Source organism: Mytilus trossulus, chromosome 3 (assembly GCF_036588685.1).
Source record: "Mytilus trossulus isolate FHL-02 chromosome 3, PNRI_Mtr1.1.1.hap1, whole genome shotgun sequence".
Lineage (NCBI taxonomy): Eukaryota > Metazoa > Mollusca > Bivalvia > Mytilida > Mytilidae > Mytilus > Mytilus trossulus.
Window position 1 is genome coordinate 42098597 of NC_086375.1, and position 26875 is coordinate 42125471.

Consider the following 26875-nt stretch of genomic DNA (forward strand, 5'->3'; position numbering starts at 1 on the left):
ATTTAAAAAACTGTCCCACAATTTAAAGTTTTTTTAAAGTGTTATTAATCCATAATTCTCATTTACGGCAACTAAACCTAGCTTTCTGACGTAAGCAGGTTAGGAGTAACCAATATTTCCTTCTCTATCATGTTCTATTAAATGCGCAAAGAGCAATCGAAACATAAAAAAACAAAATCAAAACTTTTCCCGCGCACTGAATTTTTGGAAATCTACATTGTGTCGTCCGGTTGTTTATTTTTACGTTACGTCGGTAACATTATGCGGTTGGTGAAAACGGAACTTAAAACAAAATGCTTTTGTTATAAGTATGGAGCTTAAATAATGAAAGCGAAGTATGATGTTCATTTTTTTTTTTATTGGCAGTTACATTTAGAACTACTAAGCATTTTGTCACCTTATCTCAGCTGTGCTGGGACATTTTTTACAATTGTATCAAACTTATTCCGTATACTGGCATATAAAGAATATTTTATTCTATTCTAGTGTATTTTCAGATTGAAAGGATATGTTTTAAGACTTTAGAAAATATTTCTAGAAATTCAATTTTGAACTCCCTAAAAACAATAAAGCATTGACGTTAAAGTCATATGAAACGAGTGAGTGGTGAAAAATAATGTGTGTCCAATTCTTGAACCAATGCATATATACATCATAAACTTAGTCCTCTGTGCACGATTTTATCATTTTTTTCGCAAATATATCATAAAATCGTCTCTCTGTTTGTTACGATTTAACAAATATGGCTGCTTATTAAATGCCGTGTTTTGAAGCCGAGTTTTGCCGATTTTCACCTTATAGTAAACAAATCAGAAAAAGCATGGGTATTGAGCACGTGTTTAACATGTATAATAAGATATTTGTTTATTTCAATGACAAATCCATGCGTATTGTGGTCACCGGATTTTTACGAGGAGGGTTACGCTCGGGTCACTATGCATACGGAAAACATGTCGGCGAATTGCTTCCTGGAAGCAAGCAATTAATAATAAGTGAACTTCTTCTAAATGTGGACAAATTAAAGAATTTTCCTCAGAAAAAAGTATATGTACATAAGTTGTATAATGAAAACTATCCATTTAGTTATAAAAAACATATGCATATTTTTTTTTTAATTTGAGGTTTCTTATGACTTTAATATTCGATTTAAACTTTACAAAAATAATTTGAAGAAAAAAAAAATATCATGCCTTAATAATTTCTTTCATTTTTTTAAGTTTATTTAAAAAAAGATTACATAGCTGATATCGTAAAAGACAATACTTACTGACAAGAACAAGGTCTGTTTGAAAGTTGTTATAACAAAAAAAAAACACCTGAGTATATTGAATATTTATAAAATCTTTTATGAATACAACTAGATCTATTTTTTTCTAAATTGACGGCATGTAATTACTATACTTATGTACCAAACAAACGGTTATTGATTCGGCGTTTCATCTGTCATTAAGCGTTTTAAATCTTTTATAAAACTCCATAGTTTGTGTTATTGTTTTACTCATCAATAATACAACTTTAAAATCATACAACACTTGTAATTAATGCTCTTTTTACCCCCCGTTGAATGACAAAACAAAAGATCCAATAGTTTAGAAAAAGAAAAATTTTAAAGTTTAAATCCAACTTGATGTTTCAAATGATAAATGACGCATCAAATTCAGTGAACAAAATGCAAAACATATTTACCTACGTATGAAAATAATAAATAATTAATTCAAATATTTCTATGTATGATCATAGTTAGCCTTATAGTTTTGAATCAACACGAATGTGTACTAAAAGTTGACGGTTACATAGTACATGTTTATACATTTTAAATAGGTATGTTAATGTATGAAAACTTCGACAGTTTTAGCCTGTTTTTAACTCCGTTTTACAAGAAACTAATGACTGCGAAATCCCATATAGTGTTTACATTTGTCGAGCAAGTAACACATGCGCTTTATTTAGACATATACTAATTATACACTGGTTGACTTAAAAATAAAATACAAATGACATTATGAATACTGCTATTGTTTTTGTTTACCCCTTATGATTATCACTCTGTATTATATTACTGATTTGTGGAGCCTACAGAAGAATGGTCATTGAAATATCGAATAATGTAAGTTTGTACCATCAATTACTTATCAAGGACAGCTTTTCGGTCGAACCTAACTCCCTGAGACTGTCTGATAATCCGATTTGTAAGAGGTTCACATAAGAACAATGCCGACGACAGTAAAGCTAGTGCTCCTATGGTATGAAAAGATGCAACGAAGTCACCTGTGGAGTCTCTTAAAAGACCTGCAAAACAAAGAAGTAATTCTTAAAAAATATTTTTTGATGTATAATTTCTTATTTTCAATGTATCTGAAAGGTGAATTGTTAACTTTCATTGTATTATATTGCTTCAACACGACTTGAAATGAAATCTAATCAATAGCTTAACTGAAATTTGGTAGTGTCGTTTCCTTGACATGTTATCTTTGAAGAGCAGGGTGTTAAATGCCTTAGCAATGTAAACCAAGTTATTCATTTACTTGATGTTCACTTATATTCTATATCATTCCATGTGCTGCATTTCCAGTATAAAGTTAAGTTTTGACATAATGTTGGAAAATTTAACAAAAATATCAAAACTCCTTTGTAGATTCATAAAAGGGAAAGCCCATAAAAGCTGGCAAAAAAAAACGATATCGACCTACGGAAATTGTCTATATTTTTACTTTTTTTTCAATAATCTAATATTCCTGGAAATATCCGTTTATCCAATTTTTTTGGCAGTTTTATCAAAATAGATCATTATACACCTACTTACCGAAAATTAGTGGTCCAAATATAAACGCAGGTAATTGACCAACAATAAGGATCGATACGGCCGGAGGAGTTAAGTCAAGTCCAACTATTTCTACTGTATGACTAAACATTAATACAAGTTGGACCCCAGCAAATAGACCAATTGCAACACAAAACACCAGTAGCCCAGCAAACGATGTCAGTAATGAATTACAGTTATATACCACACCACATACACCCTGCGATATTGCTAAGATATAGTATGTTTTTATTTGTGGCATGTCAGCCAAAATGCCAGAACATATTCTCCCAATAAAATCCACTGCTCCAGTGAGGGAAACTAAAACGACTATCTTAGTATTGTCAATATTGTGATGTTTGGCATATAGCGGGAGGTAAGATAAAAACGTAGCAGCCACAGTTGTTGCCAAACAGTTTGTAATAACGAATAAAAAGAACGTTGGATTCAAGAAAGGAGTACATGGATGAGGACATTTGTGTACCTCAATTGGCGAATCGCTAACTTGATTATTGCTGGAATTCAGATTTGTCATCGATAATCCTAAAGATGCACTTCTATTACCAAATGTAAATGAATCTGATATTGAAAATCGTCGCATATTATAATGCCCATCGAGTAATTGGGTGTCAACGTTTCTATAAAGACAATTTTCACTTGATGATAAAAGTTTAGCTTTGCTCTTCTTTTCATACAACAACGGATCTGATCCACTAGAAACATTATATATGTTCACGTCACCATTCTTAATGCTATGATCTTTTACAGCATTCTGACTACGTACTGGTTCATCTGATTCTGTTGTTTTTCCTTCGTTGTCGGCCTCTTTCTCAGTTGATTTTTTAGAAATGTTAGAGGACTTGCCGTTTGGCCTTAATAAACAAGCCATTGGGATATTGTGCATCAATATACCTCCAGTAAGCAACAGAGCTCCTCTTAAGCCATAATTGTCCAGTAAGTATCTGTACAGAGGAGGACAAACAAGTCCCCCTAAACAACAGCCGGAGATAGCTATTCCATTTGCCATAGCGCGGCGCTTTGAAAAATACGTCCCAAGTAAATAGATTGATGGTGGCAAAATCAAAGCCATTCCGACACCTAAATAAAAAAAAAAGTTTTTGCATAACATCTTTAAAATCATTCGTGAAAAATCTGTTGATTGTATTTCTACCTATAAATAATGAACACAAATCAATTTTGTACTTTCAATAAATATTTTCTTATAGTTTCTCCTCATTTCAACACAATCCGTGATAATTAAAACGCTACTAGTGTTTAGTATTGTTCAGTACTTAGTATTTTGTTCCGTTAAATAATAAACATAAATTAATAACGACAGACAACAATGGCTGCTCTTTGGTCGGATTTGTATCTTTTTAACACCTCCCCCCCCCCCTTTACCGTACAAAAAAGTTTACGTGTCAAATATGTGGACGTGAATGTCGAATTGAATTTCGACTGTGATACAAAATTTCATAAAGTATAAGAACATCCTGTTCCTCATGCAAATCCCTTTGTGTAACCCAGTATTTAAAGTAAGAATCATGTAAAAGACAAGAAACATTAAACATAGATGTATTCAGTCATCTACGATGTAGGGTTTTCATTTTGTTTACCCTTGTAATTATATTTTACTTCATGAACTTGTTTTTATTAACTGTATGTACCATCAACTACAAATAAATGTTGGCGTCTTTGTCATATTTGCAATCAACTACAATAACTTTTTCTGTGAGCGTCTCTGTCATATTTGTTTGTCTGATTTTTTTTTTTGTATTTTGTAAATTGTGTTGTATTTCGCATTTATTGACTGCTTGATCTTTATTATTGACACATTTACCATTTATAAAATCGATAATGAAAATGAGGAAAGAGTCAAAACAGATAACAAACTGACCAAAGAGCAGAAAACGGCTCAATACCGCCAATAGATCTTCGACTCAACGACAAAAATAAGGTTTAAGCTGACCCTTAAGCAATAATGTATACCAGTTCATTGAAATCGACACCACACTAAACTCCGAAACGTTAAAACTAGAGGCTCTTAAGAGCCTGTGTCGCTCACCTTGGTCTATGTGCATCTTAAACAAGAGGCTCTCAAGAGCCTGAATCGCTCACCTGAATTTGTTTGGTTTAATCTCTCATCAATGATTATTTTGGCTTTTCAATTTATTTAAATGTTCTTTGAATCGTCCTATTTTCTTCAAAAGCAAAAAAAAATCATTTTCTCCTATGTTCTATTTTAGCCATAGGAGCTATGTTTCTTGACATACAAGGAAATGAAATATAAAATTTATACTAGATACTCTGAAACTCTAAAACTCATTTAGCCTAAGTTTGGCTGAAATTGATACAGCAGTTTTAAAGGAGAAGATTTTTTAAAGTAAGTCAACATGATGAACAAATTGTGAAAAAAGTCTTTAAAGGGCAATAACTCCTTAAGAGGTCAATTGACAATTTTGGTCAAATTGACTTATTTGAAGATCTTACTTTGCTTAACATTTTTGCTATTAACAGTTTATCTGTATCTATAATAATATTCAAGATAATGACCAAAAACTGCAAAATTTCCTTAAAATTACCAATTAAGTGGCAGCAACCAAACAATGGTTTGTTTGATTCATCTGAAAATTTCAAGGCTGATAGATCTTGACCTAATGAACATTTTAACCCCATGTCAGATTTGCTCTAAATGCTTTCGTTTTTGAGATATAAGCCAAAAACTGCATTTGACCCCTATGTTCTATTTTAAGTAACGGCGGCCATGTGTTTTTTACAGATCAAAAATCGAAGCACACACTTTGTGCAGAATAATCTAAGGAACAATCATGCTAAGTTTCATTCAAATCCATTCAGTAGTTTCAGAGGAGAAGATGTTTGAAAAATTGTTAACGACGACAGACGACGACGTCGACGTCGTCGTCGACGACGACGGACGCCAAGTGATGAGAAAAGCTCACATGGCCTTTTAGGCCAGGTGAGCTAAAAAAGGAAACAGATGACAAAATTGTGTTTTGGTGATGGTGATGTGTTTGTAGAGCATACTTTACTGATCATTCTTGCTACATACAATTTTCTCTATCTGTAAAACAAAACTTGGCCCTTTAGTTACAGAGGAAAACTTTTTTACCAAATTAATGAAAATTGTAAAAAATTGACTATAAAGGACAATTTCTCCTTAAGGGGTCAACTGACCATTATGGTTATTTTGACCTATTGTAGATCTTACTTTGCTGAACATAATTACTGTTTACAGTTTATCTCTATCTGTAATAGTATTCAATATAATAACCAAAAACGGCAAAAATTCCTTATAAATTACCAATTCAGGGGCAGCAACCCAACAACCACTTGTCCAATTTATCTGAAAATTTTAGGGTAGATAGATATTTACTTGATAAACAAGTTAACCGAAGTAAGATTTCCTTAAAATGATTTGGTTTCAGAGTTATAAGCCAAAATCTACACTTTACCCCTATGTTCTATTTTTAGCCATTGCAGCCATCTTGGTTTGTTGGCTGGTCACCGCACACATTTTTAAACTAGATTCCCTAATAATTATTGTGGCTAAGTTTGAATAAATTTGGTCCAGTAGTTTCAGAGGAGAAGATTTTTGTAAAAGATTACAAAAATTTACGAAAAATCGGTAAAAAATGACTTCAAAGGGCAATAACTCCTTAAGGGGTCAACTGACCATTTTGATCATGCGACTTATTTGTAGCTCTTACTTTGCAGACCATTATTGCTGTGTGCAGTTTATCTCTTAGTCTATCTATGATAATTTTCAAGATAATAACCGAAAATGAAAAAAAGTCCTTAAAATTACCAATTCAGGGGCAGCAACCCAACAACCCTTTGTCCAATTCTTCTGAAAATTGCAGGGCAGATAGATCTTGACTTGATAAACAATTTTATCTCTTGTCAGATTTGCTGTAAATGCTTTATATTCGCAGTTATAAGCCAAAATATACATTTTACTCCTATGTTCTATTTTTAGCCATGATGGCCATCTTGGTTGGTTTGGCGGGTCACCACACACAATTTTTAAACTAAATTCCCCAATGATGATTGTGGCCAAGTTTGATACATTTGGCTCAGTAGTTTCAGAGGAGAATATTTTTGTAAAAGTTAATGACGCCGGACGCCAAGTGATGAGAAAAGCTCACTTGGCCCTTTGGGGCAGGTGAGCTAAAAAAAAAACCAACACACAAGACTTACAGACACCAGGGGCCTGTTTATCGAAACTGTCCTTAGATCGGTCCTAAGAATTTCTTAGGACAGAAGTTAGGATAAAGTTAGGACCGACTTACGACACGTCTCAGCATGCACATCGAAGCTATCTTAGGAATATCTTAGCTAGGTCGTCCTAACTGATGTCCTAAGTATTGGCGGAAAAGAAAAAACAAACTGAATATGAAAAAAAAAATTATGATATCCTATTTTAAAATAATTTTTTTCAAATATGGTTAATTAGAAACTAATAAATAATAGGTAGTTCTAAATTAAAAGTAATAAATATATTTTGTAAAATAATTGTAGATTTAAACTGTATGAAACAAAACACGAGACAAAAATAAAAATTTAACAAACAAACTGTTAAACAAGATATAAAATTCATAACATGTTTTTGAGTGAGTTGAGTGTCACATTTTCCTTCTTTAACAGTTCAAATTAAAATCTCGTGCACTATTCATATCAATACGGAGAATTTCAACTAGTTTTAGTACTGCTTAAAAAATTATACGCGTAAAAATGAACAACAGACGAAATTCGAATGTATCCTAAAGTTAGGATCATCCTAAGACCATCTTAAGACACCTAAATTGGTATCCTAAAGTTAGGACAATTCCTAGGATTTTCCTAAGTTGCGACATGTTTGATAAACCCATTTAGGACTAAGATGTGTCCTAAGTTGGTCTTAGGACACGTCCTAATCCTAAGAGAGCTTCGATAAACAGGCCCCAGATGTTCCTGACTTGCGACAGGCGATAAAGGCGGCGGGGTTAAACATGTTTCGTGACATCTTAATTTCTCTTGGTGTTGCTTGCCAAACTTTGTCAACATAACGGAATTATTGAAAAATACAAAAAGTAGGAGGATAGGTTAGCTATAAAACATGTTTAAATTCACCATTTTTAATTGAAAATACCTGTACCAAGTCAGGAATATGACAGTTGTTTTCTATTCGGTTTGTTTGTTGATCTAGTGTAAAGTTTGCGTTTGTCAGGTTTTATGGACTTATATTAAGTTTCGATTTTTTTTCGTTGTAAACACAGATAATTATTAATTAATGATTTCTATTAATATTTAATAATATAATATAAAGAACTCTTTTCCGTTTATCTTAGAGTTCGATTTCTGTTGTTGTCAATAATATTTTGAAAATTCAACAAATAAATTGATAATCTTTAATCTTCTAACATGACGATTTGTCAAATTTCCAAAAAAATGAATTATCCTCCAAATTTATAAAAGAAGTGAAGTAAACGTCATTGAGAAAGCAACCTAGTTACAAAATATAAAACATTTACTATATATATATTGTATTATTTTTACGACGGAAGCATGTTATTTTATATTATTTACAAAAGGGAATTACTAATTACTGACTTCTATGAAGATTTGAGATTTCCTGTTATATCATAAAGTACTTCTGGCCTTTGTTCACTGAAGTAATCCCTTTGAATTGTAGGAAACTGAAATACCCTTTGCGTTGAACAGGTCTTCGTTTTTTAATTATCCGATTCAGTTGTTATATATGTAAGCAGGAATGAAGAAGATGTATTTACGCCTCCTTTAATTACTGACACAGCAGGATAGATAATGTAAATTGATAATATCTGACACCATAGAAATTAATGTTTTTATAATATAGGCATTGATGTTATTGAGCTATAGAGGATTAAATATGGTTTCATTAATACTAGGTCAAAATTCCAAAACAGGAACGTTCTTGAAATATTAATTTGATTTCTCTTCGGGAAGTCTTCACGGTCAAATCTTGACTTAACTAAGTTCTTACTCAACAAATTAAATAAAACCAACACTATAGAATAATTTTACATGTTAATCCTATAAACGGGTATCAATCGTATGTTATGTTTGGTAATTCGACAACACAAATCCAGTAAACTTTTAACATTATTTAATTGAACCATAAAAAAAATATTCATGGAATTGTTTTTAAACAAACATTAAAATTTCTAAGAGTCAATATCAAGGTAATTGCTTTCGTGCCAATGGCATTTCATTTGCACAGAAAAAAAGATATTTTTCGATCACTGATTCTCTATTGCAGAGTTTGCTGAGAAAATTTGACTGTCTGCTGGTTTTCAACGTGGTCGTGTTTACTCAATGTCTTTGCAATGATTTTGATGTCGACAGTGTTTGAGATTATGTGTGATCATGAAAATAAAGGAACTCATTTAATTACCCGAGGGGAATTCTTTTTCGAGTTTCGCATTCAGGATACAATGAATATTTAAACTTTACCGTACTATTCTCCTTGTAAACGTCATTTAAAACAAACCTGGGAAAACAGGGGATGTTTCCAGAACTCGACCAAGCATTCAAATTGCTACAAAGATCTCAAATGAATTGGTTTTCCTATCAGATGTGGGGCACTACAATCCATTTACTTAGCTAAATACTCAGATAAAACAAATTTAAATGGATATAAAAATATGAAGATGTGAAATGCTAGCTTACAAGACAACTGTAAATGACACAAGAATTCACAGTTATATGTCACCGTACGGCCTGTTTATATAAGAACAAGTTGTGAGTGCTTACTTCAAGACAGAGTTTGTAGTCCAGTGATTGGTGTCTGTCATGATTGTTTTTCTTCTTATTGTTGAAATCTTAAACCAGACCGATTTCTCACAGGCACTTGTTTCTATCCATTGGAAGAAACACTATCAACGTATGTGTACGAGTAAATATACGTTGATAGTGTGTCTTCCAATGGACAGAAACAAGTGCCTGTGCGATTTCTTTTTCTTTTGAAATCTTTCACTTTGAGTTATTCCGGACGTTTTATAATTAAGTGAAAAAACATCATAGATACCAAGCTTATAAATTTAACGCCAAATTAATCGTCTAAAAGAGATTCATAATAATGATAACGCTCGAATCAATAAAATTAAAAGACTAAAAAGTTTGAAATTAAAACAAACATCATGAACATCGAGGGCCAAAATGTCTAAATATGTACATATACGGTAATCTAATTTTGGGCTAGAATATAATCAGTATTTCAAACAATTCAAAAATTGCTTATGTCACAAAATAAATTATAATTCAGATCAACACAGAAGTGCTGACTACTCTAATTCGATATTTGTTTTGTTCATTGTTGACGGCTTACAGTGATTTGTAGTTTACATGTGTATTCGTTTGTTGATAGTTTCATTGGCAATCGTGCTATATTTCCTCATTTAATATCAACGAGAAAAATAAATATCTTTAATTGCAAGAGACAATCATGTTCTGTTTTGTTGTTTGTTATACATATAACAGTTGTATACTTACCCACGAGGAAGCTGAGAGTAAAGAACAGGAAGTATATATTTCCAGCCAGACAACTCAGACTGTAACCGGAAGCTGTTATGAAACTTCCAAGTATAACAGTTGTTCTTGGTTTCAAAATTTTAATCAAATACATCATGATGGGAAGTGCTGAAAAAGATTTAACAAAGTTCCAACTAAAACAGTTCTTTCATTTATCTGAACATGTGTTTGACCGTCACACCCGTAATCATTCCTGTCTTATATTACGAAGAAATATAAGAAAGATAGTAACTTCTATCTGTGCGGATCTTTCTATAAGAAATCTATTAACTGTGTTGCAAATGTACATTTTACAAATATTCTTCTAGAAGTATCAGGTCGGTACTTTGTGTCTTTAAATGCATTGGTTGTATTTGTTTCTGTATGGTCTTTTTATACATAAATAAAGCAGTTGTTTTTTTCGTTTGAATTGTTTCACAATTTGTGATGTCCGCCACCGGAGGTTGGTATCCGAGACAAAGAATTAATGAAAGCAAAACGGTCTCTAGTCTATTCCTCGTATAGTGAAAACTATTCTCTGAACAATTTATTGACTTTATTTTCGCCGTGAAAAAACAATTAGTTTATTTCGAAATATTCAAGCAAAAATATGATATAACTTTGTTCTACCAAAAGTTGGAGGAAAACTAAAAATAAAACATTTGGTTTTTTAACAAGTTTGAATTCGTCACGTGCTTCATATAAACTTTTATTCTCAAAACAATTTTGAACTCGAATACAAAAAAACTTACAAGACAAACAGTAAACTCCATTCATCAGTCCCATGATAAGGGTGGCAGTGGACACCTTTTCATCGTAAACCTCAAGAATCTCAACGAAAAATAGACCAAAGGAACTGACAACCCCAGCTGTCAGAAACTGTAGGATGACACAAGCTACAATGCACAAGTTAAACAGTTACCGATACAACTTGTATGCATATAAAACTTTGAAAATGATTTTTATGCACCCCCTCCAAAACTAGGACATGCATGTACTTCATTTATGCAGCTCAGAAAAAAAAGAAAAACAAAACATTTTATAAAATAAAGGCAACAGCAGTATACCGCTGTTCAAAACTCATAAATCCATGGACAAAAAACAAAATCGGGGTAACAAACTAAAACCGAGGGAAACGCATTAAATATAAAAGGAGAACAACGACACAACACCGAAACGCAATAAAAAGTTTGGCCGTCTTTGCTTGAAAACTCACCCTAAGCCCTTAATTACAAAATTGCAAACTGTTTAAATACTTGGTTTTGGAATAGATATAATTTTGAAACTTTGTTGTTTAATCTAGAATTTGGACCACACATCACAAACTCCCTTGATTAGCAAGGTCTTTGGAAATGGGAGTTATATAGTTCGAAAAAATAAACTGCTTGTATGTAACAACAATGATTTTGGTGGTTAATTTATTACATATTTAGAATGTAAATACTTTTTAGAAAACAAAATAAATGTAAGCCACATTTATTTATCACTTTAAAAATAGGTTAAAGTCTCAATTGGTCGGACTACATTTTGCTGAAATAAATGGGGAATGTATTCATGGGACACAAATGATGCCCCGCATGCATATAACGTTAAAAAGGGACTTACCTGAAGAACTGAACTGTCAACCTACCCAAATTTTACTTGATATGTGTGTTTTGGTAATAAGAATTGGGTATACGTTTCATAATATTCAATTGAGGCAAACTTCATTGAGAAAATAGAAACGAAAAATTCAGTCAGTTTTCCATTTGTTAAGGGGCACAACTCTACAACGATAAAAGTGATGCCACCAAAATTCAAACTTGATTTTTGATATGTGATAATTAGCATAGTGTATAAGTGTCATAACCTTTGGTTGAGGCAAACTAAATTTAGAGAACGGAAATATATATTCAGCAAAGGAGTAGGTTCAGTAAGACCCTTTTTGGCCCCAAAATAAAGCAGTTTTACAAAATTGTTTAAATGTAAACTTTCAGTTATTTTTTTGATGGTATAATCCCTCTGTTACATAGATAAGGGCTGTTTTATGGCATTACAATGCACATATATCGGTACTTGTATCTTTAATTCATGCTAAATTACAGAAATCTTCTCAATCTCAGCATTTTAGTTAAATTTAAGACGAATTTCGTCTAAACTGAAAGTGGCCGCATTCGTGTTCATTCTTGAAATTGAAATTTAAGTTGTGTTTAATGATAATACATAACATATATAAAGGTCGAGGATGAACACAGATGCGGCCACTATCATTTTTGAAAAAAAACACACGAAAAGTGACAGTTTTTGGCATCTTTGATATATTTTTCATATTTAAGCTATAATCGGAGCGTTTTTAATGACTGAATCAGTTAAAATCTTTCACAAAAAATAATTGAATCAATTGAAATAGACATTGAAGTGTTTAAAAAGTGTCCAAAATCTTTCGTCAGATGAACCCTGAAATTTAAGGCCTAAACCGGCCCTTACCGGACCTACTCCATTTATAAAAGAACATAACTCAATAACGATAAAAGTGATGCCACAAAAATACATCCCTGATCTGTGTTTTGTGGTAATAAGCATTTGGTATAAGTTTCATAACATTTGGTTCAGGCAAACTAAAGTTAGAGAACGGAAACGAAAATTTCTAAAGGGGCATAACACTAGAACAGTAAAAGTGACGCCACCAAAATTCAAACTTGATCGTTGATTTGTGGTAATATGCAATTTGTATAAGTTTCATGACATTTGGTTTAGGTGAAACAAATGCTAGGGAACCGTAGCAAATTTTGGGACGTATGGACGGTTAATGGTAAAAACTCACTGCCTCCTGTGCTACGACGTGGGCAAACATATACTTATTTCTAATGTCTGGTAATTTTGGGGTGAAAAATTATCGAACAATTCCATGACAGATGCACAGTTTCAACTCTAGATTTTCTGACGTCAGAATATATTTGAATAGTAATTTCCAAAACACAAGGCCAATATGGCCTTGAAAAACTGACCAATCGACTCAATGAACTACAATGCATTGAGGGCTACTACGTGTAAACTACTACTTAAAACACAGGGAATTAGTGGGAAAACAGTCAACTAATATATTGTCTGGGACTCTCATTACCAATGTTTTTATTTTGCAAATATATTTAATTTATCCTGCAATTGGGTGTCCTACTATACAGATACAGCCCTACAGATATCGCTTTAAAGCTCCGCCCACTGCCGGACTGAGTTTTGTTTGAACCTGTGTGACCTCAGAATGTGTATTCCAGTTCCATTCCAATTACAATGACAATTGTCGATTTCAAATAATTGTGTTACAAAATCAACCATGTCAATTTCAGCATGCATGTTCAGTGAATGTCAAGTCTAAAGCGTAGGACAATTCGTACACTTCTGTTTCAAATTTGACAATGTTTTATTATTTGTTTGTACTGTTGAATTTTGTTGTTATGTTAAAAAAGATAATTATTCACCTTGAGCGATGTATTATTGTTGACCATTCGAGATTCTTTTTTTGCGAACCCGTCTTCAGCGTAATGTGGGATTTTGATATAACTACGCGGGCCTCAAGGGATTACAAATCGAAAACAAATGCTATCTATGTTAGTTTTTGTGTCTTTAAAACAAAAAAAAATATACAGAATTAATTGCAGGATAAAGACAATAACTGTTTAGTGTCTTTAAGTATCAGCTGTATTTGTACTCGGCTCGAAACAGGTGTAGTAGCTCGCTAAAAGCTCGCATACACCTTGTTTCCTAGCCTCGTACAAATACAGCTGATATTTAAAGACACTAAACAGTTATTCTAATGCAACAACGTTTGTAACGTTCATTTTGATTGGATAACGTCACTTTCTTACATGGCATCAATTGACAATTGATGCTATGGGACGTACGCGCAAGCGCAGACAGCATATGACAGATTTTAAATACATGTTTTAACGCTGTTTTCTGTCAGTTTCATTAGAATGGAGATAACAATATTGTATTTTAAGCTCCGACTGCATCAATTTGGGATTTGATGGTCGCAAATACCCGTTTACTGTCTCCGCTAACGCGTCGCCAGTAAACTTAATTTGCGACCATCAAATCCCCAATTGATGCCGTCGGAGCTTAAAATACAATACAGTTATCTCCTAATTGTCTATGTAAAATATATAACGTAATCTTCAATTTACATGCTCAGATTAAAAAAATATTGTTTACTTGCTTCACGATTCGACTTTCTTTTCCGCCTTGCAAACCGGTACAAAAGTAGTTGAACCGGTTTTGTGCATTGTAAGGAATTGAACCTGCATTAATTTCACAACATGAAACAGTGAAATATCCAATGAAGTGACCACTGTCCAGTAAGAAAATCATTTGAGCTCTTTTAGACCGGTATAATGTCATTCCAAAATCATTTCTGCTTAGAAAAACACGACTTTCATTGAAACACTTCTTTCTGTACTGAATAAACTCATCATAGATACCAGGACTAAATTGTGTAATTTTTTTTATCAGGACCTGAACTAAAAGTAAGAACATCATAATATTCAGTATGCTAAAAATAAGTGTTATGAAAGCGGCAGGGGCGGATCCAGCCATTTTAAAAGGGGGTCCTAACCCTGGACATAAGGAGAGGGGGTTCCAACAACATGTTCCCATCCAAATGCACTGATCGTCCAAATAAAAAGGGGGTCCATCCCCAGGGAACCCCCGCCCTCCTGAAGCGGGTACGGTATATAGTTTAATCCATTTTTTTATAGTTTCATCCATCGATAATATCCGTTTGTTGGTAATTTTATCACAAAATATATACTCAGAAGTTTTTTATCGTTCGGCTGCTGTCCTGTTGACATATGTAAAATATCTCCAATATTAAAAGTCTCTGGATAATAGTAGGTGCCATGTAACCTATATTTTTTTTCTTACACGTGCTTTGTATATAGAAATAAGTAGATGAGGTATGAGTGCCTAATGAGACATCTTTCGAACAAAGAGATTATTCAGTAAAGTAAGCAGTCATAGGTTCAATGCTGAACAGTAAGCTATAAATGACCCAACAATTACATCATTAAAAACAATAAAAAAACTAAAAAAAACTAGCCCAATTAAAAATATAAAAGGAGAAGAAATCTATCCCATAAAAAGAATATATTGGATAGGGGCTTGTATTTCAGTGGTTGTCGTTTGTTTATGTGTTACAGATTAGTTTTTCGTTATTTTTCTTTTATATAGTTAAGGCCTTTAGTTTTCTCGTTTGAATTGTTTTACATTGTCATATCGGGGCCTTTTATAGCTGACTATGCGGTTTGGGCTTTGCTCATTGTTGAAGACCGTACGGTGATCTATAAATGTTAATTTCTGTGCTATTTTGGTCTCTTGTGGACAGCGGTCTAATTGGCAATCATACGACATCTTCTGTTTTATTATAGATCCAACGCTGCAATTTTCACAAAACATATCAAATTTTTCACCTTGTAGCAAATACATATGGATAACATCATCACAGCTTATTTTCTAATGCATGTAGAGCAAAACTTTGGCTAGCTTGCTTGCTTTGTTTGTATATTGTACAAAATATAAAATATACAAGTTAAACTATGCCTATATATATAGTAGCATGGGTTCGAATCCCGGCGAGGGTAGAACCAAAAAATTACGAAAGCAAATTTACAGATCTAACATTGTTGGGTTGATGTACATGTTTAGACGAGTTGTATATATATATATTTGGTGTCACGATGTCACAGTAGCATGGGTTCGAATCCCGGCGAGGGAAGAACCAAACATTTGCAAAAGCAAATTTACAGATCTATATATATATATAAAGAACCAAAAATTTGCGAAAGCAAATTTACAGATCTAACATTGTTGGGTTGATGTTTAGACGAGTTGTATAATATATAATATATATATTGTTTAAAGATGTCAATTTTATTTCAAAGCTTGTATAAACAACTATACAAACAAAGCAAGCAAGCCAACCACAGTTTTACTTTACAGGTATACGAAATCAGCTGTAATGATTTATTTAGTTTGGCAAAAGTCCGAGCCTGTTAAAAAACGAACAAACCGAAACTACAGTTGCTGACTTTACTACCTTCACAACAAAGGGAACAGTTTTGAAGTCCCATATACTTAAATGTGACAAAAATAAATACTTATAGATTTAGTTAACACTGCCATGTATGTAAATATTTCTTCAACTTTTTTACGAACACAAAATTCATGGATCACACATTAAATTTTTGCCTTTATTTATCTATACGAAAATTGCTGTACTCGTGAATATCAGCACCGGCTGTTATTGACGGCTCACTTTACAGTAGTAAGTTTGTCTCATGGGTAATTGTGTTTTCGCTGTTGTTTCGTTGCTGTCTGGTTGACAAATACATGAAATCTCTGTGCCATCGTCAAACATGTTAATGGCTATATATGCTTTCTTCGCATAGAAACAACTCTTCGTTAATCTGAGCATGGAAGTAATACTTTGTTCACGTATCAAAATGTACACGTAACACTTTATGCAAGTATCCTAGAGGTACACGTAACGCGTTGTTCACGCAACCTAAAGGTATACGTACTACTTTGTTCACGTACCCTATAGGTACACGTAACGCTTTGTTCACGTACCCATGACGCTTTGCTCACGACCCTACAGGTACACGTAACAATGTGTGTATGTTCCTATGAGTTTGCGTAACACACTTTGTTCACGTACTCTGGAGATACGCGTTACTGTTTGTACGTGCAGCTAACCGCAACCGATATCCTGCCATCTCTATCGCTGAATAATGGATTATCTGTGTCAACATCATATTCTTATCCAATCAATTCCTGCCTAACATACTGTTTTTCATGTACACATTATGTTGACAAAATTAATGTTTAAAATAAATATAAGTCTTAATCAATAATTTGAACCAAGTTTTAATACTTTAAATCAAGTACTGAATATTATATTCCTAATTAAGTTATTAAAATCGGACCTCATGTATTACTGTTACTGTATGTGTCTTTGAATCAAGAAGGGGTTATTGATGAAAATAAAAAGAGAATAACGCTTTTAAAAATTACAAAATGATGTGCAGGAGATTTTTTCAACGATATAAAAATAGTAATAATATTTTAAAATATGAATTCTAATTTGGAACTTTCTTGTTTAATAGATATAAGAATATATGATCACGTCGAATCCTTTAGTTTCGGTCTTACGTGAACAAACAGTTATACGTGTACCCCTGGGATATATGAGCAAATAGATACGCGTAGCTCTATGGTACGTTAACAACGTGTCGTGTGTACTTCGAAGTGTACGTGAAAGACCTTTCAGGCGTATTTCTAAAGTTTTCCGTCAAATGAAACTTGTTTTTCTCAATTAGTCATACATGTAGAATAAAAGAACAACCGTTATTATAAACGTTAAAAGTGCAAATTAGAATTAAAGAACAAGATTCTATTTACCTTGAATTAACCATTTTCAACTAACCTGATAAAACCACCCAAGCATATCCGCCATCTGTATTGGCTTTACTCCTCATATCGTCGAAATCTGTCCAAATAAAAAGGGAGACACTCTGGTAGATAATCACGACCAACAAATACTTCGTCTGTATTAAAAGATCTTATTATAAGGTTATCAATCCAAATTGTGTTTCTATGATTTATAATGCATGCATGTGCACACAAAAGAACTTTTTGTTTGAACAAGATAAAATAAATCTTCATACTTTAACATTAATAACACCGTCATGCTTGAGTTTAAGATTACTTTATTTCATAATGTCAATTTTCAAATAAAAAGCAAATAAAAATATTAACCGTTGACACAAAGATATGTGACGCGTGACTATAATTTCGATAGTTTAATGCAAATATTTAAAGAAAATGTCAACACGGTTAAATGAAAATCTGTACACCTGGCAAATAGTAAAATCACTAAACTACTGGACTCCAAGGAAAATTCAAAACGGAAAGTCCCTAATCAAACGGCAAAATCACAAGCTGAAATACATCAAACGTTGAGAATTGCTACGAGAATTCCACACTCAGTGTTATGAGCTTTTATAGCTGACCCAGTCTCTGGTGCATATCATTTCAAGATTTTATATATATATATATATATTATCAGACTAGTAAAAGAATTTGGCGGTTAATAAATTTGTATCAGCTAATCAGTAATGTGCCCCGACGTGAAATAACTATTGAATTTCATATACCACTTCATTTTTGTTTCTTATGCATCCTCCGTTTCGCCGTTCGGGATGTATAACTACGTAGCCACGTTCGGTTCAAACTGTGACATTTCAATAATACCTCAACTAGGGAGTGCCACATCTTATATATTTGAATGGGGACATATAGTTGGACCCCCTTAACAAATGACTGGATCCGATCCTGTTGTATGTGGCCAGTTGCAAGACAATATATTAACCAAATACAATATTATCCTTTTTATAAAGAAGCAGGCAAAATTCAAGTCGATCGTACTTATCAGATTTATTGTTAAAAACTTTAGTTGTTTACGTCATAATCGTAATCATATGTTTATTGCCATGTTTTAAACAAAATTAGCGTGTGACATCAAACAAAATAAAAAACAAACATGATATATTTCAAAGAAATAATAATTTCATAATATTTGGACACATGGAAATGCAAGACTTCTACAAATATGAAAAATATTAAATCCAGAAAGTCAGGCTTCTCGGACTATCATCTGTGGTAAAATTATAATACTTTATTCCAAAAGCAAGTACAGCTTTAGGATATATTTACAATCATGTACAAGAATTATGGACATTTCAAGGCGAGATAACTCGTGCTAATTTTCTATTCTGGTTCCCAATTTGTTCTCATTGTCTGGTGACCAGTAGATAAGAAAAGATAACTCCCCTAAACAAACACCCCACCAATAGATGTCGATTTGCCGTTGGGCATATTGCGTAATTAATGATATTAGCAATTACACGATAATTCCAGAAGCAATAGATTTTAGAAGGGATCCCCGCTATGACTTTTAAAACTCTGGGTCAGCCAAATAAAGGTTAATGATCCTTGATTTTAGAAGAAATATCCGAAGCAGATATATCTATTATAAATTATCTGTTGATTTTGTAAATATGAACACGGAGGTAATATGATACAGACCATTCTCTTAAATTGTATTTGAAAAGTAACGGTGTAAAACAAAGTTGTGAAATAGAGAACTTGAAGCTGTAAGATCCTGTAAAGTCTGATTTTACGTCATCAAAACGTCATCTTTTTAAAATTACCAAATACAATATGTTTCAAGTATCCATTTCTTTAAAAAAGAAGAGTAAGCATGGAAAAATATCCAAATGTTCAAAATATTTGAATAAAATAAACAAAAGCTCTGTTATTCGACTTTTGACGATGCAAATTTAAGCATGGAGGCAATTTGGGTACTCTTCATTACAGAATCATTGATGGTTTGGTGGGTAGTTCAGACCAATTTTTCTTTGATTCCATATGAATTTGAAAATCTAATTGGTGTACCTAAATAATAAAGAAGGATACGGCTACAAAATAAACACACAAAATGGAAACGTTTGTCTTGATCATAAAAAAACGTTTGCCAGAGGTACAATTAATGTATAGCGAGAGGGTTGAATTCTCACAAAACATGTTTTACCCTGCCGCATTTTACGCCTATTAAGTCGGGAGCTCCTTGTCTGCCTTTTTTATTCTTGTGGGTTGTTTTAATTTTAGTTCATTCAAGGATTTGTATATTTCATTTATGTGTTTAATTTTTGGAGTTTAGTATGACGTCGATTTTCATTTTAAATTCATTCACAAACATTCGAAACTCAACTAGACCTGGTAACTCGAATAATTCAGTGCCCTCTATCTACTACTTTTCTCGATGGTGTGATCGAAGTTATCGTAATATAACGACTGGATTATTCGGGTTAAACTAGACATAACTAATTCAACAGTGATAAACACAGAGTAGGAAATTTTCTTTGTTCGCAAGTTTAATAGAGAGAATTTCAGTGGCGGATCCAGGAATTTTCATAAGTGAGGGCCCATTGACTGACCTAAGAGGGGGCCCGCTCCAGTCACGCTTCAGTGATTCCCTATATAAGCAACCACATTTATCCCCAAAAAGGGGGGGCCCGGGCCCTCTCCCCCCCCCTAAAACCTCCGCTGAATCCATAGGCATATTATAACCAAATATACACGGAACAGAAATTTAATACATTTTGTAAACAGAGAACCAGTAATGACCGCAAATAAACAGAAATCCTGACACAAAATTGTTGTGATTTAGGAAAGATTGTAAACCTCCTGTGGGTTTATTGGTCAAGTATTTTCAACAACCGCTGTCAGTAAGCCTCGGTCACACCTTACCAGATAGCTCGAACGGACGCCTAACTGCTAACTTTTTTTCAATTCGTTCATGTCCGTTAGACGTCCGTTCTTATCCGTTAGGCGTCCGTCCATATCCGTTTCATGTCCGTTAAGCGTACGTTTTATCCGTTGACGTCCGTTCTGTCCGGTGGAAAATTTTGAGCATGTTCAAAACTTTGAACGGACGTCCAACGGATAAAATCTCCGTTAGGCGTCCGTTTTGTACGGTACTTGTCCGTTTCGTTTCAGTTTTGTATCCGTTACGTGTCCGTTATACATCCGTTTGAGGTCTGGCAGATAAATTCATCAACGGACTTCTAGCGGACGTCTAACGGATAAAACGGATGTTGAACGAATGTGAAACGGACTTCTACCGGACGTATAACGGACAAAACGGATGATGAACGGATCTGAAACGAATAAATGCAAATTGAAAATTTCTCGTCAGAACTGCTAATTAGATTTCTTAAGGTTCATGAATTCTTATTATTCATATTAGGTCCAAGACCACAATTGTCGTCACTTGATTTTCGAATATAGTCCCTAGTGTTGATAGTGGGTTACTTGCCATTTATTTTTTATACCCCTTTCAAATTTATTTCTCCATGTTTAATGCCTCAAATTTCATGTTGGGAGCTGAAATTACACTGTAAAAAATTTGGGTCTAGAATTTTAAAGGAATGGATTGAATTGATTTGGTCCAGCTGAAAAAGGTTGAAGATTAGCACTTCGGAAGCTGTCAAAAGATTTCAAGACGCCGGCCCTATTAAACATAAAATTGTCCATATTTTGAGTTAGAGCCAATGAAGTTTTCTATAATTTTGATATAACTTGTTCCAAAAGTAGTACAACACACTGTAAAAGTTTCTTTAACAAAGCGCAGGTGGGATTTTTTAAATTTTCATTTATGTTCTAAAAGAAATGCACTACGAAATAATTGTGGTATCGGACAAAATCGATCTTAGAGTAAGGGCACATCTTCACAATCAAGCAGCAGTTATTATGGTCAGACACTGCCCTTTAGCTGCATTTTGAAGAACCAACCAAAACCAGTTACACAGAACATTTTCAATATTAATGCGATTTACATGTATGAATTTGATTATTGTCACCTTTAATTTTTTCGTATATCTTTTTTATCCGGTACGCTTCCGTTAGGTGTCCGTTTTATGCGATACTCGTCCTTTCGATGTACGTTCGACATCCGTTCTGTCCGTTACGTCTCCGTTTCTCGTCCGTTGTATATCCGTTGCGTGTCCGTTGTGTATTCGTTAGGCGTCCGTTTTAGTTTGTCAGTACATCAACGGACGTCCAACGGATCATGTGAACAGTTTTGTCAACGGACAAATTTTATTTTCATCCGTTAGGCGTCCGTTCGTCTATCCGGTAAGGTGTGACTGATGCTTAAGCAAATACACGGAAAGAATTCAAAACAGAAACAAAATATCTAATAGCGCAAAACATTTGTCAATGAGGAATGTCATGACACCCGAACGTCAGGTGCTCGTTTAGTTCACTCCTTTTTTATTGTTTGTTTAATCAATTTTTGAAAATATTCGTTCATATTTCAACGTTTCTAAATTTATTTTCACTTAATAAATTTTTTTTTTATGTATAACCCTCTGTATATTCTTATGTGTAGAAATAAGAATGCCCTTATACAAAAGAATATAGAACAACAAATATAAATAAGTATGGTTATATCGCCAGAATAAGAGTTATACAAGAAAGAAAAAAATGAAATATGAAAAGAATATTTTCAAATAAAACTTAACCAAAAAAAAAGAAGAAAAAAAGGGGGGCACTCAATAAGAAACTGTGTGTGAAATACTTTATTTTCAATATAATACTTCCATGATAAGATAAAATAGCAACATATGGTATTAATTTGGGATACAGCACTGGAAAGGATTTGTCGTGGCCCCATGGGACGCTTATATACTATGTAAATATTGACACATTTGTGTTTATATGGCAGTTAAGATCATGGAAGTACAAAATGTATTATATAATACTTCCATATTTAGATCGATTATTATGGAGCTTTTCTTAAAAACGTTTTTCGATGTATTTTGCCATTTTCATTCATTAATTGTTTATGTTTTAAATAACATTAACATTTCACGTTGGCATCCATATTCTATTTCAATTCAATTTTTCAGATTATGTAACCATTTTTTTTTTAATCAATACAATCATTGTGTATTCAATTAATCGATAACAAATTAATGCTATTGTTACTTGAAACTAAATACGTTTATTTAGACAAAGCCTTTTTTAGAAAAAAAAAATCCTTTTTCTGTACTCTTCTCAAAGATGTCGACAGAACCACACTACTTAACTTTGATGTACTTTAAAGACATCTTTGTTATAACAGAAATTAATGTATTGCTTTAAACTTAACCAGATATTTTAAATAATGGATGTAAAAAAAAGGAAATTCACATCATAAAATGGAGAATTCAACTTATAACACCAACCACAATTCGTCTTTGAATACGGTCAATCCTAGTTGTTTGAATATACGTTGTAGATCGTTGTATAACAAAAAAATATGAAGTTCCACTTTTAAAAGTATAGGGACACCAGTAAACATTATTTTAAAATGATGATTTTTATACCATTTGATAGAAAAACTTTTTGCCAATATTGTATAAGGTATTAATTTAATTTACAATAAAAAATGAATTAAATATGATTTTTTTAGTAGACATGTATACCTCGTATTTGCTATATATTCAACCAGAAGATGACCCAACGTTCAACACGATGGGGACACCAGTAAATTTCCAGATAAAATGAATTTTATTACACCATTTTAAAGCTAGAAAAATGGTGCAATCTTTATAACTTGTTAATTTTATATGATATCTATAGTATAGGAATAGTAATCGTTTATCTAACTAGTGGTCATAATTCCCCGTAGACAATAACGTTAAAAAAAATCAATGATAACTGCTCTCTGTGGGATAGTTGATAAGGCCATCCAGCTGAGCTGTCCGCAATTCTTGTGTATGTTTTGACATATTGCATGATAATAGTAATAGTACCGTATTCACTGAATGCGTATATTGTCTTCAAGATATAATGGATTTAATTAAGATATTCTACAATTTAACATTGTAAAGTGGTGATGTATTTATACATTTTAGCTGACTATGCGGTATGGGCTTTGCTCATTGTTGAAGGTCGTACTGTGACCTATGGTTGCTTATTTCTGTGTCATTTTGATCTCTTATAGACAGTTGTCTCATTGGCAAAAAACAACGCATCTTCTTTTTCATGTGTAGTAATTTATTTCCGCGAAGAAAAACCAAGACCTTAAAATCTTTTTTTTAAAAATCATTAGGTAAAACACATTTCAATAAACACTAATTGAATCAGATTGATTGCAAGGCAAAAGAAATCCATATTGAACAAATGACAAAATAGAGATATAGAGGAAATAGAGGAATCTGATGTACAGTAGCTGTCGTTTGTTTATGTAATATATACGTGTTTCTCGTTTCTCGTTTTGTTTATATAGATTAGACCGTTGGTTTTCCCGTTTGAATGGTTTTACAATTAGTCTAGTAATTTTGGGGCCCTTTATAGCTTGTTGTTCGGTGTGAGCCAAGGCTCCGTGTTGAAGGCCGTACTTTAACCTATAATGGTTTACTTTTTAAATTGTTATTTGGATGGAGAGTTGTCTCATTGGCACTCACACCACATCTTCCTATATCTATAAAGGGATACAAAGAAGTTAATGTCATTTGTTAGAATTAACAGAGCGGAATATTCAGTATTGGAATTAGGCTAAATGGGATAAGTAAACTATCATTGAAATGAAACTTATGTAAACAAGACATATCAACGCTATCAGAGGAACATTCAAATTCATTAGTAGAAAAAAAACTGACAACGTAATTGCCTAAAATGTGGATTGCCGCTGGAAAATGAGGGTATATGAGTTAGGAACAGAAGGATTGCCTTGCAACAGGCTACCTTCAGAACAAATTATCTTGCAAGAGCTCTTAAAGTTCAAAGAGCGTGCTCCCTCCTTTAATAAATATCCCTATTATCACTGGACGTAACTGATACTTGTTCATTCCGCACAAAAATAGTACGAAGAAGTGAATAATGTTCCACATTTAAATTAATACTGCACCGTATGTTCAAGAGCATTTTTTAAGCTTCAAAGGGGGCAGCACGAATTAATTTAGATGAGCGTAATTGCTATGTCATAGTCAAATATATATACTTTTGATGGCCATTTCATAAAAAAAATAGTTATAGAAGACACCCACAAAGTTCTTTATACTTCTTATTCTAAAACTAAACTGCATATTATAAAAGAAGGACGAAAGATACAAGAGGGATAGTCAAACTCATCAATCGAAAATAAACTGACAACGTCATGGCTAAAAATGAAAAAGACAAACAGACAAACAATAGTACACATGAGACAACATATAAAACTAAAGAATAAGCAACACGAACACCAGCAAAAACTAGGGGTGATGTCAGGTGCTCTGGAAGGATAAGCAGATTCTGATCCATGTGGCACCCAACGTGTATAAACGTATTTTATGGATAACATTTGTCTACAAATTGAAAATAAAGTATTACACAATTGAATCATTAAAACATACTAATAAATTATTTTGTTTAAATAGTTTAATTCGAATAACAGTATAATAGTGTAATATTATAGGCTTAGTATTGCTTTAATTTTGAGTTTAAGCCGTGTTTTTATTATTTTTATGACTATCCTAAGACATCTATTCATACATCCTAACTTTTGGACCAAATTTATAAAATGTCGGGATGCATAAATACCCGGCCACGTCCACTTGTATGTTTTGTCTATCTGATGAGTTCAGCCCTTTTCAACTGATTTTTATAGTTCGTTCTTATGTTGTACTGTTATACCACTGTCCCAGGTTTGGGGAGGGTTGGGATCCCGCTAACATGTTTAACCCCGCCACATTATTTATGTATGTTCCTGTCCGAAGTCAGAAGCCTGTAATTCAGTGGTTGTCGTTTGTTTATGTGTTATAAATTTTTGTTTTTCGCTCATTTTTTTACATAAATAAGGCCGTTAGTTTTCTCGTTTAAATTGGTTTACATTGTCTTATCGGGGCCTTTTATAGATGAATATGCAGTATGGGCTTTGCTCATTGTTGAAGCCCGTACGGTTACCTATAGTTGTTAATGTTTGTGTCAATTTTGTCTGTTGTGGATAGTTGTCTCATTGGCAATACTACCACATCTTCTTTCTTATATAATAATTTATTCTATTTTAGGACACCGTCGTTAACCTGACTTAGAACTGAGACATGTTCTAAGACCATCCTGAGAAACGTCATAGTCCTAGGAAAGCGTCGTTGCCACGACCCCTGGTACCTTTAATAACTATTCACACCACTGGATCGATACCACTGCTGGTGGACGTTTCGTCCCCGAGGGTGTAATCAGCCCAGTAGTCATCCCTTTGTTTTGACATTTGGATAATTATTTTAATACCAAGAATATAATACAGACTATTTCAGTTCATCCGTTTTATCAGATAGCTTGATGTGGCTATTTATAACCGATATCTGATGAACCATCAACACTACATATTTGTGTAGCTAAGCTTTGACATGTATCCATGAATTTGTTCTTCATAGATATACATTTAAATTGATTGACCAAGTTAACCCTTTCAAACTAAAATGTAAATATTTACCTACCTTAAAGTAAGCGTGTTGACCTGCTTTTGTTGTATATTAATCACTTTTCCTCACCATCATGTGGTTTAATAAACTGGAAGTCATTATCTTGACAACAGACCTACTTAAAATGTGCACGTATTTGGGTTCTTGAGTACACATTTAAAGCAAGTATATTTAGTTGACTATGTAACGTATATTTGAATGGTCAATCTTTCACTTGTATCAACAACTCAAACGTGTTAGTGTTTTGGTAATAATAATGAAGGTAATCATTAATAAGTAGGTGTCCGCCAAATTAGGAGTCAATAATTATGGACCTACTACGTGTACGCATTATCATACCGTGCTTATTAATTACAAGTTTGTTATTACTCTCCTGATATTGCTAGCCCTGATCGGCAAATCAAAATGTGAATGTTTGATAACATCGGTCAATATTTATAATTTGTCATACAGATTTGTTAAAACTAAATTCTTGATTGCATAA

The 26875-nt window shown here is 33.1% G+C and overlaps 1 protein-coding gene across 1 annotated transcript; it reads right to left on the reverse strand.

Annotated features, from left to right (window-relative positions):
* Nucleotides 1-1247: 1247 nt before the first annotated feature.
* On the reverse strand, nt 1248-26618 carry LOC134711502 (monocarboxylate transporter 11-like). Its single transcript, XM_063572128.1, has 6 exons — nt 26407-26618; nt 17808-17870; nt 11101-11244; nt 10331-10477; nt 2804-3898; nt 1248-2289 (listed from the first exon to the last, which is right to left on the reverse strand). Exons 2-6 carry the CDS (start codon nt 17857-17859, stop codon nt 2126-2128), a joined length of 1602 nt encoding a protein of 533 aa, XP_063428198.1. The 5' UTR covers nt 17860-17870; nt 26407-26618; the 3' UTR covers nt 1248-2125.
* Between the last annotated feature and the right edge of the window lie 257 nt (nt 26619-26875).